General features: G+C 51.1%; 2 protein-coding genes across 3 annotated transcripts in view; one reads left to right on the forward strand and one right to left on the reverse strand.

Moving 5' to 3' along the window:
* SFXN5 (sideroflexin 5) overlaps positions 1–15,337 on the forward strand; it is a 79,435-nt gene extending 64,098 nt beyond the window's left edge. For both annotated transcript variants that reach the window (XM_021395145.1, XM_021395144.1), the window contains one exon: positions 11,271–15,337. In XM_021395145.1, the coding sequence (XP_021250820.1) occupies positions 11,271–11,406 (136 nt within the window). In that variant the 3' untranslated portion in view covers positions 11,407–15,337. The remainder of the gene's footprint in view (positions 1–11,270) is intronic.
* LOC110397996 (homeobox protein EMX1-like) overlaps positions 16,888–18,318 on the reverse strand; it is an 8,140-nt gene continuing 6,709 nt past the window's right edge. The window contains exon 3 of the mRNA XM_021395147.1: positions 16,888–17,139. Within this exon, the coding sequence (XP_021250822.1) occupies positions 16,972–17,139 (168 nt within the window). The 3' untranslated portion in view covers positions 16,888–16,971. The remainder of the gene's footprint in view (positions 17,140–18,318) is intronic.

An 18,318-nucleotide genomic window follows, 5' to 3' on the forward strand; every position in this document is an offset into this window, starting at 1 on the left:
AGCAGGGGGTCCCCATGAAACCATTTCTCCCTTGGGATTGCATCGCACGGGGGGAGGGGAGCAAGAGGGATTCTCTGCAGTAATTTTGTCCAACTTGGATGAGAAGCAAAGGGAAGGATTTGCCAGCTGCCATGGGGAAAAAATGTTTGAGAAGTGAGAAGTTCTGTGGTATTTCTTTGCTTTTGGGTTCGAGGAATGGTTTCCTGAGAGTCTGGTAACCTGAGTGTGTTGGCCAAAGTCTACCCCTGGGGTGGAGGTTGACCTTGGAAGGAAGTCTGCTTAGAAAAGAAGAAATGGCACAAGGTCCTGAAGGATGGGCAGGAGGCTGGAAGCTCAGCTGCATGTGTCTGCCAAGGACTGAAGAAGATTCAAGCCATACCCTGAGGTTTGGCTTCCTGCTGACACGCAGATGATGCTCCATCGTTGACTTAGGAGGTTCATGTGATGTTTCTTCCCTATGTACTGTTTCTGTTAGGGCAAAGTAACTAGTGACATAGAGAAGAGTATCTGTATTTTCCACACAAACTTAAAATGTAGAGGTGATTCTTGTGAGCCTGTTAATGTCCATCGCTTAAGCAGAAGTCCCCAGAGTTTACATGGTACTACGTGGTTGAATGCTGATGAGGCTGGAGAGAAAAGCTATGGTGTTTAGAAGTGTGTTGAGCCTTGTTCTGACCTTCAGATGAAGGGTGATGCTTAACAGGGTTTGCATCAAATGTTCTTCAGTGAGGACAGACTCACGTCTGTCAGGCTGGAGGATGAATGAGTGATGCCTTTCACACAAAGGGTGAAGGGGAAAGTGTTGGCAGAGGAGGTGATGCTTTGGGAGCAGCAGAATGGCACTGCCACGACCGCACACAAAGGCTGGAAATGACTGCACAAAACTCAAATGTAGGTTGCTAGGTTGTCTTTTAAAATAAATAACAGCCTGCGGAAGTCATAAACTAACTAGATCTCTGCCTGTAAATCCAGCACAAGCTGGGTTACTGGCCCAGCCTTATTGATGGAATCATTAGGGTTGGAAAAGAGCTCTAAGGTGATCAAGTCCAACCATCAACCCGTCACCACCATGCCCGCTATTAACCTTCTGGATATACCTGTTGTCCCCAGAGCCTGAGCATTGATTCTGGCTCCTGTTGCTCTATGCCAATGTAGCCTATGGGGATAGACCATTTATAAGTATTCAGGGAGTCGTTAGTTTTGTTCTGGAATCTCTCTAGTTTAATTCCATTTGTCACTCGCAGGCCTTATCTGAACTGATCTTTGGCATTACAGGACCATAACCTTGATCTTGCATTGCAGAAGAGTCATGTCTTCTTTCAGCACGACAGGACCGTGCCCTCAGCTGAGCAGTGGAACACAAAGATCTCTTTATCCTTTGCTTGAAGCTTTTGAGACTGGTGTCCACAAAGCAAGGACATCTGTCTTGTACTTCTGGCAGAGCTGTCGGCGTGGGCATGGTCCTGAAGTCTGGGGGCTGAAGTGTTCATCACTAACTGATTTTGCGATGCCTTCTTCCTTGTCCCAAATCAAACCACAGCCCTGGCCATGAATCAACATGGGACCAGTCCCCCGTACCCCATTCTGCCATGATTTCAGCCCTTCTCTCAGTAATGGTGCAAGGATATGGGGCTTTAGTCCCACGGCACCACCAAGTCCATGCCAAGAAGGTGACCGTGTGATGTCTGCAGCCTACTGAGCGGGAGAAGTTGTAACCATCGACCCGAGGCTGCAACCTAAGGGGTGAGCAAGAAACTGGAACCTGACTCTGAGCTCAACTCCCAATTCTGGGGGAAGGTTTCAACCTCATCCAAGCATGACTTTAAGGAGAAGAACTTTGAGTTCTTTTTCTGTAGCAAGGGGCATTGCCACCCCAATCCCTGCCTGTGCTGGTGCCGCTGGTGGCTTAGCAGGGCACCGAGGGCTTGGTCTGAGCAGAAGCTTTGGGAAGAACACGGGCACGCTCTGCCTGCAGCGCTCAGGAAGGATCTGCTCTCCGGGTTCATCACGTAGCAGCAGTGAGGTTTACAACTGCTCAGCCTGCTTGCACCTTGCAGTGCAATGACGAGGCTCAGTGACATCCCTCAGCTGGGGAAGGTCACGAGTGAGCAGCGCTCTGATTGATTTGGAGCCCGTGCCTTTGTTCTCACCTTCCCCGTCCGAGAGGCTTTGATTTGTGGCGGCTTTTTGAAGTCTGCTCTTGAGAGCCGTCCTTTGTTTCCCCACCAAAATTCGCGGGAGCCAGCCCTAAAATCATACCCTGCCCCAGCAGAGCGTGTTGGTAGTGGGAAGCGATGCCTCAATCCAAGGTGTTCTTTGTGGTCACTGGGAGTGGGTGTGGGAGAAGGGACCCCTTTGTGCTGCCCAGGGGCTGCAGCAGCAGTGTCGGATGGGATCTGGTTTCATGTTTATATCTCTGTCCCTGGGATACAGGTTCAAGTATGTAAACTATCTATCCTGCAAGCACAGGCTCCTGCAGGTGTGTGGGTGCTGGTGGGCATAAAAAAACATTCCTGACACCATCTCTTTTGAGGAGTCTTCACCTCCTGATGGCTATAAGCCATTAGGAGTCAAAAGAAAGAGCTGACATCCGACAACTCCGGATAAACAGCTAAACATTAACCCTTGAAGTGGCTCAAAAAAACATACTTAAAAGGCACTTTGTGGAAAAAAGCCATTTTTTTTTTTTCTTCCCAGGCCTGTTAATTGCTGTCTTTCTTCAGGACACCTTTCAGCAGCACCTCCTGTAAACAGAGTGGCAGCTCTGGAGCGCTGCCCCTGGGATTCCTGCCCTTGTCACAGGGCAGCACAGAGACACGGTCCCACTCTGCGCTCCGTGCAATCCTCCAACCTCCTGCTTAGCCTGAAAGCCAGCAACACCTTTCCTTCCTTTCTACCAGCCCACCCTGAGAATTCAGCCTCTTTTATTGATCACCAACAGCTGGTCTTTATTTGGGGGGGCAGCTGGGTCCATCCGTGGCTCTTCCCTGGCTTACCCCTCTCTCCAATTATTGCATAAATCCTATTCTGTGTACTCAAAGGCATTCATTTTAGCTCATCTGAAACAGCCTTGCCTCTGACTGCTCCAAGTGAGACATCAAGGATGTGAGCAGAGGAAGGCGGCCAGTTGTCCAGACTTGCCTGCTGCAAGCGTGCTTGGTTGTTACTGCAGAGAATGGGTTATTAATCACACTTCCCAAGCACAAGTGTATATAATTATCTGTAATTGCTTTTTAAATCATTTGGATCTAGCTGCCTGTTTCTAACGAGGTCCTTCAAGGGAAGGAAATGCAATGAAGGCTTGGGCTCCTGAGGAACTTGCTTCACATCTTTAAAGCTGTAAGAATACCCCTAAATCCTGAATAGCTATTGCGCTCCTCCTCCTTAATAGCTAGAGAATTGCAGGGCTCAGCATTCTCACCAAGCAGCCACAAATGCTCTCTTCCTCAACGCAACTGCTTGAGGGGTTCTGGACCTAATTGCTCACTTCCATCAAAAGGGAAATTTTGGAACGCCCACGATCAAAAGCGGAAGAGGTGAAGCAGCTTCGACTCAGAGCCCTCCCCTCTGCCGTTTGGGAAGTTTTCAGGATTGAGTTTTAGGTGATGGCTCTGTTTTGGTCTTGCTGTTTAAAACCGTATGGTTTCAAAAACCTTTTGTTGTTTGCTTGTTTGTTTCAAAACTTGGGGTTTCTGGTGCTGTAGGCAAGGAAGGGAAGGTGTGAGCATGCTGTGCAGGGCCCAGTGCTAACCAAGCCCAGGGCTGAGCTCCTGGGGGTGGGTTCCCTTCCTCCCAGCATCCTGCTCATCATCGATGTCACGCTGTGTGGCACCAGGAGGGTTCCTCGGGGACGTGGGACACTTTGTGCCTTGGTGACCTGGTTGAGGGCAGGAGCTGAGGGTTGAAATGTGGCCGTTGAATCGCCACGTTACAGGCAGGGACATGCCCAGCACCCGGAGCTGCCTCGCAGCCCTAGGTGCCTGCTGCCCTGTGTTATCATCCCACCTGCTGACACTGCTGTCATCAGTCATTCCTACAGCGCCGGAAATTGGTGTGCTGCCGGGCAGTGGGAGCTCGTGGCACTGAGACTGCTCTGCTGCAGCCTGGATGGGCAGGAGCCTAAAACGCTGTGCTTTCCTTCCTTCCTGATTGCTTGCTTCTGATGTAAAAGCAACGTGTATTGTTTTTCTCCTAGAGAAGCTGTGATGCGCTAATTTGCAGCTCCGTGCATTGGCAGCTGCGTGCTCATAGAGCTGGAGGCAAAAACCCCCCTTAATGAAGGTGCTGTCCCATAACTGACCCATAAATCCTGCAAACTCTCCTGTTGTGCTTCGGGGCAGGGTCAGTCGTTCCCATTTAAGGTGAGGCGGTAACATCTTAAGCTGTAGCTGTCTCAGTTGCACATCTCTATCCATGCATCTGTTGAGGATGAGGATATTCCTGCCCGTCGCGGTGCAGAAGCCCGATGGCACCCAAGGTGCCACTGACACTTTGCATTCCGTGCTTTGCTAAAAGCAGTGATGTTTCCAGGGGACGGTGCAGAGGTGTCAGCAGATGTGATAGAGCGTGAACAGCTCATGGCACTAGCACTATCACTGATGTGCTTTGTTTGTAACAGATGTTGTAGCGAGGGGTGCGCGTGTGCATGTGGCCACGTTCAAACCCTTTTCCATCTGGGTCTGAAAAGAGCCTCTGTTTTTCTCTTTGACCCACGGAGAGCATGAGATGGATGCTGGTGGTCACAGCTCCCATGACAAAGAAAAGAGAAGCCTTCTGAAACTGATAGCCCCCAGGAGCCAGCACAGCCAAGTATTCCTCTTTCCTCGTTGTTTCAAGGAGGGGATGGAGAAAAAGGAGATAAAAGCCATTTCAAGCAATGGCACCAAAATGCACCTTTGGTGTAAACACACCAGCATCAGCTGGAGCAAGCTGCTGGACTAGGAGCTGCTGATGGCTTACTGCATAGAAATCCTTGAACACATGCTGCGTGCAGACAGGGCTCTGTTGTTGAGTTGTACCTATCTGCTTGTACAGCAGTTCCTGGCCATCGTTGTCTTCTCCATCCAAAGCCCCCACCTTCCCAAAGCACCTTCTGATGATATGTAGTGTCCCCAGTCAACGCTAAGTTTGATTGTTAGTATGAATTTGAGGGAAAATGTAACAAAACTGAGATTTATTTCAAAATCCTTTCCCCCTCCGCTTTGTGATTTGGCCAGCAAACTGAGTATCAGTTACTTACACAGTGATTTATTACCATCTATGTTAGTCATGAGACTCCTTCTCAACCATCAAGTCCTGTTAGAAATGTTGGGAAGCAGTCAGAAAGAGCTTAAACATCAATGTTTCAGACAATGAATTGAAGTAAAAGAGAATCATGAGTTTCATCTGTAGCACTTTACAAAGAGGTGTTGTGATAATTTTTGGAGCCTTCCATGGGATCAAAATCTCTGGCAGAGGAGAGCTCCTTGGTGCAGCAGTTCGGTAAATGCAAAGCTGCAAGGGTGGATTTAGAGAAATTCACGCCACAGGACGGGCTGATGCCCTTGGGAGCAGAGTGCCATGGGGCCTGGTGCCAGGTCTCTTAAACCAGAAGCTGTGATTTTGGCCCTATTAGCATTCCTTCAGCTACTGTCAGTGAAAAGGAGAAAATCTGAAATATCTGAAAGAATAATATTTGGACAAGGAACTGGTTTTCGACCCTGAGGAAGAGCGTTAAACGAGACTAATGAGATTCTACTTCTTGCAGAGCTGCGTTAGGTGGGCATGTGTTGGTGGTGGAAGGGGTTGATGTGACCCACCATGAAAGAGCGCGGTGGTTTCACACCATGGTTGCACCGAGCTACGAGCAGAGGTGTCTTGTGGCCTTGGTTCTCTCCGGTGGCAGCAACAGGATCCAAGGGAGTGGATGTTAGGAAAAGGTTCTGCACCAGGAGGTGATGGGCATGGAAGAGGCTCCCCAGGGCTGCAGGCACAGCACTGAGCTGCTGGAGCTCAGGGAGCGTTGGGGCACCGCTCTCAGACACTGGGTTTGTGTCATGGGACACGTTTTAGTGGGCGTGTTGGTGATGGGTTGATGGTAGGACTTGATGATCTTAGTGGTCTTTTCCAGTTTAATGATTCGATGATTTTGTGTGGTCCTCTGTTGGAGCCAGGAGTTGGACTTGATGGCAGAGGCTCCAGAGAGCTGTGGGTGCCCCTTCCCTGGAAGTGCCCAAGGTTGGATGGGCTGTGAGCAGGCTGATCCGGTGGGGGGCACCTGACCCGTGGCAGGGGGTTGGAACTGGATGAGCTTTAAGGTCCCTTCCAACCCGGATATTCTATGACTCTATGAGGAGAAGGTGGCAAAGAGCTCCCTGAAGGGCCACGAGGACTCTCACAAACTACAAAGCCATGACCAAACCTTAATGTGGCAACGCGGTGGCCAGCCCCATCCTGCCTTCCCCCTCCTCCAGATGCAGCATCCGCCGGGCTGCCTGGCCCTCCCCCTACCAAAACTGGCTGCTTTCTTCCTTCTTCTTCCCCCCCCTCCTCTTTTTGGCTGAGCGATGAGCTGTATGCCAAATCCATCTGCTCCTGTCTCCCCTAGCTGCCTTCCATATCGTCGCAGGATCCCTGGCAGTGAGCCTAGACCTATCTCTCTCCCTGCACTCGGAGGAGCACATTCCTTTCTACACCTTTTCCCGAGCTGGGATAGAAATGAGTATCAACCCCAAACAAAAAGCATCTGCTTTCTGCCTGCTTCTGCCTCACCGGACGCGCATGTACGTTACACCCGTGTCAGCAGCGAATGCAAAACACACACAGCCCCGCTCACAGCCCACAGCCCCGGGCTGGCGGAACCGCGGGCGCCGGAGCCTCGCGCCCGCTCCCTCCCGTCTCCGCAGCACCAGCTGTGACCACCGCACCATTTGTTCCTCCAGCCCACGCCAGCACTCGGAGCCAGTTCTTTATCACCCCAATTAGCCTTGTCTGTGCTGATGAGAGGAGAGAGGCTCCCACTGCAAGGCAGGGATGGGGGGGAAGAGAGCTCGTGCACGGTGGGCACCGCGAGAGGTGATTCCCTTCTATGGCTTTGTTTCCCCAGAGGGGGTAGATTTCACCAGGTCAGCCTGCGTTACCTGGGGGATGCTGGGTTATAAACAGTTGTTTAAATAAGATCACCATTTTTTGTTTTGTTTTTGTTTTCTTGGCTATCTGCTGGAGGGAAGCGAAGGGCATCCTCCAACTCCCAGGTGTTGCGACGCTCTGCAGTGCCACTTTTCTGGTTGTGTTTGGAGATGCATCTTGGCCATGTCCCCAGTGAGGATGTCCTTGCCTCTGTAGCAAAGCTCTCAGTATGCTCTTGGGAAATGCAGCAATTGCCCCTTCTTCCATGAGGAGAGGCTGAGGAAGCTGGGATTGTTCAGTCTGGAGAAGAGGAGGCTCAGGGAAGACCTTATTGCTCTCTACAGTGACCTGAAAGGAGATTGTAGCAGGGTCTGGGTTGACCTCTTCTCCTAGTTAACTGGGACCAAGAGGCGGTGGTTTTAAGTTGCACCAGGGGAGGTTCAGGTTGGATGTTAGGAAAAATTTTATTCTCTGAAACTGAAAAGAGAGTGGTCAGACACTGGCACAGGCTGCCCAGGGCAGTGGTGGAGTCACCATCCCTGAAGGTGTTCCAGAGCCGTGGAGATGTGGTACTGAGGGATGTGGTCAGTGGGCATGGTGGGGATGAGTTGGGCTTGGGCTTGGGGATCCTTAGAAGTATTTTCCAACCTTAATGATTCTATGATTCTCTCATTACATCATCCTCTATGCTGGTATGTCAGGATAGCAAGCAGTCGATGCTGCACTGATAGCTGCATCAGCCTGAAAACCTGTATTTTTTTCCCCAGCCCCTTCTCATCACCGTCTAGCAGTGATCTTCATACACCACGTTTCCCCATATATTGGTTGTGAGCTTGTGTCCCTCTTGCTCTTCTGGTGTCATTGTTGAAGACCCACTTCTTTTAGGGATCTCAGTGTTCTCTTCCCAGAGCTAGGAAGGGATTGCATCCTTTGACCCAGCACAAGTAGATCCACCTCACTAAGAGGAAGAGGATGGACACAGTTCCCATGTGGGTGCTTAGTTTGGAAGGACACGGTTGCCCCATGTAGGATGAGACAGATCCTATGACTTAGTGTAGAACCTGTTCCTTGGAGAACCCTTCATGATGGCCATTCCCTGTTAGAGGCGTTCCTGTCATGGTCATGACCAAGAAAGACCCTGCTGAGGGTCTTCTTTGTAGCTTAGACACAAGAAACATGACATAAGGGCCTCTGTGACAGTCTGTCATGATGTCCAGAGGAAGGTTGGCTGAGCAGGTCCAGGCAGCTACAACAGCAGTCTGCACCAAAATATGGAAAATAACAGTTTCTAGCAGGAAACTGACATGTATTGAAAGAATGAATCAGTACATGCAACATCAGCTATTGAATGTTGTCTTGATACCTGTAGCCCACCACCTGAATGCATCTCTTCGTTGTTCTGTGTTTGATTTCACAGGGTGAGAAATCAGTAATTGCCAGTGCTCTGGGGAACAGATTTGCCAGTAGTGCTCTGTAACTCATCCCTCCTGCACTTGCCTCCTTGGTGGGGGTACACCCCTTGGAGCTCATGTAGCTGAGGCTCTAGAGCAGGAATTTAATGTCTTTGTATCTGCTTTAGTGAAGTCAAGCAGAAATGGGTCCGCAGTTTGCTCCAGTCACCCTCCAGTAAAGTTATTTCACATCTTCCTCGGCTTCAGAAAGGGGTTTAGCTGAGCTCAGTAATACTCATCTCCAAACTAACCATTCTTGCTGAGTTTCATCTGATTTGTGCTTAAAACTTCCCACCGCAGAGCCACCACACCTTCCCCAAACATCTGGCTGCAGTACTTTGCTTCTTCCCACTCAGATGCTCTTCCTGCTGCTCAGCTTGAGTCTTCCTCACTGCTTTTTGAGTTGTGTTCCAAGACAGCATGAACAGACCAATACGCTTTTTCTCCTTGCGTGTGCCAATACCTCCAGCTTCTATCTTCTTGTCTCAGCACGTCCAGGACATCATCATTTCCTTGTAGATCTTGCTTTCAGGCCTCTTATCTGGGGTCCAGTGGGGCCAATGGGGCTTTCTTTGGAGAGCAAGTCCAACGCTCATGGACCCAGAAGACCCACGTTGCGATTCTGTGGCAGTGGGTGGCTCTCTGTTAGCTTTCTGCTTAGATATCCCAACCAGAGCTTGGGTTTTTCTCTGTTCCAAGCCACCTCGTGCCCCTTTAGCCCTACCAACACTGACATCCAACTGGCCAGGGTTGGCCCACCCAATTGGTCAGGGTTATTCTACCCAATCCCAAGTCATTGATAAACTCCTCTCACCGTGATGTTTTCATACCGGTGGGTGAAAACACCCAGCCTCAGCGCCTAGGAGCTTTTCCCCTCTGTATTTGGAAGAAGGAAAGGAAAACAATGGGAAGAAAAGCAGTGTCAGAGCCAGGCAGATCAGAGTTAATCCTCCCTCAAAATGGATCCTGTCAGTGCTGGTGGACGTGAGAATCGCCTCTCCTCTACCTTTGCTGGGTGCTCTCCCATCACAATGCTTCACTTTGTGTTTCGGCACAGAAAGAAATGGTGAAGTTGCTAATAATGGCACGAAAAGAAAATATGCTACATCTGTTATGGATAGCAGTACAAAATTAGCTGATCACACCTCTGACACCCAAGATGTCTTCACTTAAAATACTCGTTGGCTTACTTTACATAATTTGCTGATTATATTTAAAAGAAATACAATTTTGCAATTACTGTTCTTTCTGGTGTGCTATCTATGCATCATTTTCTTTTTATGTTTATATATTTCTCCTTCATTAGTGCAGTCTGAAGGGTGATTAGATCCCTTCAAACATTTTACAGAGGTTAAACGTTGATTAAGATTTAATTATTACTGTAAATAGCTTGGAATGACATATGGTGCAAAAACCTGACATATGTGCATTTGAATAAATGAAGTGCTATTTCCCATGATGCTTCAGTAGCTGTTTAACAGCTTTGCTGAAGGGTTATGTTGCACCTCATGTTAAGATTGCTTTGATGTTATATTTTGTTGGGTTTTTGCAGCTGAAAGCTAAGAACAGTTTTTCCAGTTTTTAAAAACATTGAATATTTTAAATACCTAAATTGTTTTGCACAAATTTTTGCTAATTTGTCTAACTAGGTTAAACATTTTCAAAAGCATTTCGATTTTTAACGTGGGCTCCTCGCATTGTGTCAGCAGCAGCACCCATTCGATGGATGGGATTTCCAAAAGTTGGATGGCGTGAGGAGCCCCGTCCCATTTGGGCATGGGGGCACGGCGTGATGGAGAGCTTCGTGGAAATCCAGCTGGGAAAGTGTAGCAAAAGGATGGGAATTTCATGGAGATGGGGAAAGGAGAAGGGACAACACACTGCGGTTTCTCAGTTGTGCATCAGAGCCCTTCCCGGTGATGCCGAGTGTGATGTCTAGGCTGTACAAATGGCAGTAATGGGAAGATGGATGCTAGAATCATAGAGTCGTTAAGGTTGGGAAAGACCTCTCAGGTCATCAAGCCCAACCCATGCCCACCGTGCCCATCAACCATGTCCCTGAGCACCACGGTCCTTGAACACCTCCAGGCTGTAGGGATTGGACTCAGACTGCTGACACCAAGGCTCCCGGAGTTCAACTGTGGCTCTTCTTGCTGGAGAGTGCCGAGAACCCCAATGCTGGAAAATGAAGGGATTTCTCCTGGAAAATGGTGGATGGGATCTGTATGGTGCTCCTGTGCACTCTGTAATTCCTCAAAGGTTGCAAGGCAGAGAGCGGGCATCATTTCGTGCAATGTAAGTCCATTTGAACAAGGGTGGTTTGAGGCTCAATTGGAGTAAAGCGCATTAAAGACCCTGCTAAAGAAGGGGACAGACTCTTTAATGGAGTGTGTTGTGAGAGGACGTGGGGAAATGGTTTCAAACTAAAAGAGATTTAGACCGGGTATAAGGAAGAAGTTGTTTATAAATAAGGTGGTGAGGCGCTGGCAGAGGTTGCCTGGAGAGGTGGTGGTGCCCCGTCCCTGGAGACACCCAAGGTCGGACTGGACAAGACTCTGAGCACCTGGTGGAGCTGTGGGTGTCCCTGCTCATTGCAGGGATTGGGACCAGATGGCCTTTAAGGGTCCCTTCCAACTCAAACCATGCTATGATTAATGTATGGCTCTATCCATCTCCGTGGTGTTGACCCTGACCTTGCCTTTGCTTCCGTAGATCGAGACATCTCGCCTGGAGCCGGAGATCGCAATGGCCACCCCCAGTAAGACCGTCATCTACAACAAGGGGTTGTAAGTGGGAGCTGCAGACCCCTCCGCCCGGAAGATCTGGGGAGGGAGAGGGGGAAACGTGAGATCTCGACTGGGAGAGAACGCAGCAGCGAGACGACACAAATCCTAGAGCTCAGCGATAGTCCTACTGCTCCCGGAGAGCGGGAGTGGGTTAACACTTTTGGAGAACTGACACCTCACACCACTCAACAACATTAACATGCAAAGTTTTAACGTAGCAGCAGCGGGAAACTACATTCAAACACTTTAGACAACTAGCGGAGGAATAATCTCTAAACTTCTAGCACTGCATGGAGGGAAGTTTACGGGATGTTTACATGGCTATACCTAACTACGTGGAAGTAGGCTTCACCCAGCAAATTTTGTTTTCGATGCAAATTAAATCTCAGCACTGACACTGCACAAAAGTCATTCTGCAGAGACTGATGGGTACGTGACTTTGAAGCGCTTGATAGGGTGTTTGATAAGTGTCTTGTATCGATTCCATGTTGGCACTGCCCCAGCTGCCACCCAGCACATCAGTAAGGGGTTCAAGGTCCTGGAAAGCCAATGTGCCCTACATGGGATGGGATCTTCCAGTAAAATGGATGGGGTTTGTCCTGCCTGATGCCCTGCTCTGTGAGTAAGGCAGTCTGAGCTACTTGGGTAGGGTTCCATGAGGGATTCGTGAAGCTGCTCCACTTTGAGTCTGCCTGTCCTTCGTCTGGATGTGGTGATGGAGCACTCCTGGGTACAAGAGCACATCCCACCTGGGTGCCTGGTCCCATGGCCCCGCAGACCTCCTCCTGGTTGAGTTTGGGGCCATAATTTGGCTTTCCAGTATCTTTTACCCCAAAGTGTAAAAGAGCAGAGTTCAAGTGTGGCCACTGGGATCATTGCAGGGATCAAGGTGTGGCGGTGATGAGCATGGCCAAATGCAATGGTTGCCATCATGCCAATGCCAACGTGTTGGGGCTGGGGGAGGGCGGGGGGAGCATGGGAAACCAAATCAACAGTGACACAGAATGTATGTGAAAGGATGCGTTGCCATGTTTGGGAGTGGGAGCTGCACAGTGGATTCTGTCCCCAGGCTGGTGTGGATCAAATAATCGTTAAATATGAGATTTGTGGACATCCACACCAACCTGGAGGGGAGGAGAGGCCAGCGGTGCTCTCCCCATCCCTGCTGCCCACAGGGCAGCTCCCAGTCCCTGGTGTTGGTGGGAATGCCGAGCTCATGGAGCAGTTCTGCATTTCCACCAGCGTAAGGGACAGCTGGATTTGACCCAGCAGAGTTCTTCTAATGCACTAGATCAGATGAATGTACAGTCAGCACATGCTTAATGTGTGCTTAAATGTGTGCTGGCTCTGACGGCATAACTGAGCCCATAGCTGAGTGGACCAGAAGCCTCCAAGGTGGGTTTTGCAGCTGCCGCAATCATTCTGCTGCAATGCTGCAAAGCTCATTGATCTCAGTCTTTTTCTTTTTTTGGGGGGGAGGGGAGCGACCGAGGCATTGCTTTGTAGCGGGGCGGATTCTGCAAGGATTTGGTCTTGCATGGTAATGGCTGATCAAAGATAGTGGTGGCTGCGAGCTGCAGCTACCTGCGGGGTCTGCAGATGGAGCGAGCGATGTGCGGCGGGGGGTGAGCCGGCAGCACGCCATGCTGACGGCGCTGGTTGGAGGAGAGCAGGCTGCAGGGTTCCTAATGCACGCTGCCCTGTGCAGTGGGAGGGAGAGATCCTGCTCCGTGGGTAAGGACTGGCCTCAGGGATGTCAGAAGAGCAGCGCTTGGGGATTACGGCTTGGGTCCAACAAGCGACAATCAGTCTAAATGAGCCTGGATTTGTTGTGTCCCTTGCAAATCCCATCAAACTTGCTTCATTTCATGTATCAGAAAATGGGGTGTCGAGCCCCATTCCCTTCTGCCTCTTGACCCAGCCTTTCCCAGGCTCTCGGTTCTTCCAGTTCAGCCTGGCGTTTGGAAAGCAAAGGGGCTTCTCCCGTGCAGTTCCTAAGCTTCTCCAAAATCCTTCATGGCCGTTGCATTGTGAAGTATCTACTGTGTGTGTCAGCAGTGCTTGTGGGTTGTGCCATGGGGCTGGAGAGACGAGGTTTGGGTCTGCATCTCCCAGAACATTGTGCTGACTATAGGTGCATTGCATATATATATCTATCTTTATATTTTTATATGTACGTAAGGGCAGCAGAGTTTGAGACCCAACTTCTGAGTTGGGCTCCAACCCTACTGCCTGTCCCCTTGTTGTCCATTGGTCTGTCCCCTGCCATGGGAGCAGCACAAGACGTGTGCAAGAGGGCACCCACCACATTATGGTGGACGTGTGGTCCCTTTTGGGCAGCACGAACGTGGCCGTGTCCCCACCACGAGGTTCAGAGGTCTCCACCAAAGCCTCTGCGGCTCCCACAGCCATTGCAGCATTGGGACCCTTGCTGCAAAAGCAGCAGAGTGGTTCTGCAGACACCGACCTGACCCTTGGGGCAGCACCAGCCTGCAAAGCCCATTTCACCCTGGCGCACCCAAATCACTGCTGTCACTTTTGGGAAACGTCCTTGCCCTTTTTGTGCTTTGCCCAAGAGCTCAAGGTTGGCCATTGAGCTCCAATCAAAAAGTTGACTCAGCATTGAGCTTAACTCTTGGTACAGCCTGAGAAATGAAAAGCATGGCACTGGAAAGCGGCAGCACATTAGTACTGTTTATTAGGACAGCAAATTGTGCCAAAAAAGAGCTAATGATAACATTATACACATTCACTTAATAGCTAATTAATCTCTTCGACTCTCCTAATGTACAAAAGGAGCCTTGGGTTTGCGAGAACAACTCAACCATTTGCATTTATTATTTCCTATAATTGGGGAACTGGAAGAAATGGGAAGGAAAAAACCCACCTCACACATCAAGTTGTTCACCTCAGCAGATAATAATAATGAGACGATCATCTCCAGTAGTATTTAATTAGAAATGTCGCAGCTAATTGATTTCTTGGATATGTTAATTAAGAAATAATGAGGACCAGGTTGCAGCAAAAGGTGCCAGCGAGAAGTTTGGTTCCCTCATGGAAGAGGTGTCCTTGGGCTGCTCCCTGAGCTGGCCTGGGGATGGCCCATGGGCTGTGTCAGCCCTGTCCCTGGTGCTGCAGTGGGCCACGAGGGCAGGAAGCCAGCCCAGTGCTCAGTGGTTGGTTCCTTCCTCCTACAGCATGAGTTCTAGAAAGTAACCAGGTCTGAACTTGCCAACCCCATCCCTTTGGCTTTCCCTTGCAGGGTGGAGGGAGTGGGTGCCAATGTGTAGCACAGCAGCCCCAAAAAGTCTTTGCCCTGCTTCTTCCCTGGGCAGCCTGATCTAGTGGTTGGCGACCCTGTCCATGGCAGGGGGTTGGCACTGGGTGATGGTTAAGGTCCCCTCCAACCTAAGCCATCCTACGATTCTATGATCTTTGAGGTCCCTTCTGACCCAACCATTCTGTGATTCTATGATTCTATGATACAATGACTCTATGCCTTTGTCCCATGTGCTCTCAGAACCCAAAACTGCTTTTTGGGGATTTCTTTTTTTTTTTTTTCCTTGAGCTTCTTGTCTGCTTTGCCTCCTTCCTCAGTTTTCCCTCCAGGAGCTCAGGCACGGCTCCATTCCTTCCTGCTCCTCGCTCATCGTTTCGCTCCATCCCCACGCAACCGGAGCCGTCGCCCTCGCAGACCTCAGGTTACGCCGGGTTCCGACTCACAACCCCTGGCACCTCCTTGAGTCCCGTTGGGAACCAGCCCCTTGTGACGTCCTGGTGGCTGCATACAGCTGCCTTCTGCCCGGCCTCCTGCCGCTCCGGTGGCAGCGCGACGCTCGGGGGCATCGCTCCCCGGCCACGTCTTCCAACCGCACATCCCGGCACGGCCCCGAAACGCACACGGTCTCTTTTTAACCTTCTCAACAGATCGATCGACCGCAACACTTTGTGTAACACTTGGACACGTCTGGAATAAAAGCATTTAAAGACTTCTCTGGCTACGGTAGCACTTGGGGATGGGTGAGGGCTGGGAGCGAAATTTGGGTCCGGGTGGAGACGGGGAGCGAAATTTGAGTCTGGTTGGGGATTGGCAGCAAAGTTTGGGTCTGGGGGGATATTGGGCAGATGGCAGCAAAATTTGGGTCTCGTTGGGGACTGGGGAAATTGGGAGCAAACTTTGGGTCCGGGCTCAGAGCTCGGCGTGGCCAGTCGCACTGATGCAAGGGTCGACACAGATCTGGGGCTTGTAATGTCTCATTGATCAGATTTTTATGTGCTGTTTGCAGAGGGGAACTGCTCTGGGGATGCGGCTTTTCCCTTGCACGCGGGGAAGAGGGCTGCCCCTTTCCAAACAGCAGAAATTATGATGTATATCTCTATATACTCTTGTATATATTTGCGTAGATCATATTTCATTATTATGTTTGTGTTTATCGTATTTAGTTGTGTATCTCATATGTGGTATGTGTATATCAACCTGATGGGTTGGTGGTTGGATGGTATGGGTTGGTGGTTGGACTGGGTGATCTTAATGGTCCTTTCTGACCTTAGTGATTCTACGATCCAACCTTAATGATAATTCTATATATATGATCATTATAAATGCCCTTCCCTGGGGAGATGCAGGAGGGACCCTCATTCCCCCCACCCAAATCTTGTGCCCGGGGCTCCCCCACCCCCCAGCACCCCCGTTTCTCACCGCACCAAGGTCATTGTGGGAGGCCCCTCCCTTGACATCCAATACCCAGTGCAGGTGTGACAGCTGCCAGCCCCCGAGCACCACATACCTGTCATACCTGCAGTCACCCCCCTCCTGCTTTCTGTCACCGTGTCACCCCTCCAACACCCAACCTGGGAGGAGGGGACGCTGCCAAGATGCCAGCACAATGGATGAGCTCTCCTGCATCCATCAGTCCCATGCAAGCCAACCCATTGGTGACACCACACGATGACATCGCTGTCCCCATGGCCACGTCCTCGTGGGATATTTCTGGGGTGGGCAGTTGGGGGGGGTGGTCCCACCGTGTCCCCCCCACCTCTCCGAGGGAACCAGACATACTTGGAGCGCGTTTTGCTTTTTATTACCACGCGGTAACACACACTACAGCTGCAGACTACCTACGACGGGGAACGCACGCACACGGGCACGAAAAAAAAAAAAAAAAGAATAAATTAAAACAAAAACCGTGTTTTAAAAAAAAAAAACAATAAAAAAAAAGACAGAGAAAAGAGGAGGGCAAAAAAGAAAATTAAAAAAAAAAAAGCCAAAAAAAAAAAAAAAGGAAAATAAAGAAAAAGGGTTGGAAACATTGAGCTCGAAGGTAGGACGTTGGATGCGACCTCACGGCTGACGGGCGGTCCCCACGCAGAGGAGGGTGCACCATCGTGTCCCGGGGTCCCGGCAGCCTCCTCTTCCTCCCAGGCTCAGCGGGAGAGCCCCAAAACGAGCCCCGAGGGCTGCGCCGGGCACCGGGCTCCGGGCGGCGGGGGGGGGACGGACGGGTCCCGGTGGGGCGGCGGCGGCGGCGGTGACGTCCCTTAGTGTTCGTTGGGTGATGCCGCGCGCGTCCCCGCGTCGTCCCCCGGGTTCCTCTGCATGGCGGCTGCACCAGGAGCCTGTCCCTGCCTTAGTCGTTGGAGGTGACGTCGATGTCTTCTCCGCTCGACTGCTTGGTGGCGAGGCGCCATCGGTTGATGTGGTGGGAACCTTTCTTCTTCTGCTCCGAGTCTGGCCCTTCCTCCTCCAGCTTCTGCCGTTTGTATTTCGTCCGCCGGTTCTGGAACCACACTTTCACCTGGGGGGGAGAGGGAGCAGAGGGAAAATCCCGTTTTCCTCCAAAAGTGGCCCAAAAGAAGGCCTTGTTCCAACAGGAGCGCGCCCAGGTCCCCCTGCCCTTCCTCAGTTTCCCTTTCTGATAGCAGGACCTTGAGTTTGGAGGATGCCCATCGCCCTGGCACCCATCGCCCTGGCACCCATCATCATGGTGCTCAACACATTGGTGTCCATCATCCTGGTGCCCATCACCCTGGTGCCCAACACACTGATTCCCAACACACTAGTGCCCATCACCCTGGCGCCCAACACACTGATTCCCAACACACTGGTGCCCATCACCCTGGCGCCCAGTGCCGTGGGCGCAATGGCCCCATTGGCCATGGAGGGGTCACGCAGAAGCCACCCCTGCACACCCGGCCTGCAGCCGTGTCCCCACACTGAGCTGGCAGTGCCAGGTCCCAGCCACGGTTTGGTTCAGGGTGCAGCGTGGCAGCCCCTCACCTCCCTGCGCCCAAAAATGGGAGAAAGAGGAGCATTTGGGGCTCAACCCATCGCATTCGTGGGTCGGTCTGTGCAAAGCCCAAGGGGAGGCTCTGAGGCTGTCGGGCGCTGGGGTTGCACTGCGGATAACCAGGAAGCGAATGGAGATGATTAATTCACCATATTCAGAGATAAGGAAACCTGTTTCACCACGACAGTGGTCAAACGTTGCACCAGGAGCTGGAGAGGAGCAATGTCCCCATCCCCAGACCTGATCCCTCCTTGCCTGCCCGAACCCACTGCCACCCGAAGCTGCGGTGAGAGCAGTGCAGACACAGAGCTGCGGGGTGAGGGAGGCACCCAGACACCAAGAGGTGCAGGACGCTGCTGGAAGGATGCGGTGCAGGGATGCCAGGTCCTGTACAGGGATGTGGGATGCCGTGTAAGGACACGGGATGCTGTGTAGGGATGCATGATGATGTGTAGGGATGCAGGATACTATACAAGGATGCAGGATGCTACACAGGCATGCAGGATGCTGTGTAGGGATGTGGGATGCTGAGGAGGGATGCAGAATGCTGTGTAAGGATGCAGGATGCTGTGTAGGGATGTGAGATGCTGAATAGGGACACGATGCTGAGGAGGGATGCAGAATGTTGTGTAGGGGCACAGGATGCTGTGCAGGGATGCGGGATGCTGTGTAAGGATGCAGGATGCT

This window comes from Numida meleagris, chromosome 4, assembly GCF_002078875.1.
Source record: "Numida meleagris isolate 19003 breed g44 Domestic line chromosome 4, NumMel1.0, whole genome shotgun sequence".
In the NCBI taxonomy this organism is placed as follows: Eukaryota; Metazoa; Chordata; class Aves; order Galliformes; family Numididae; genus Numida; species Numida meleagris.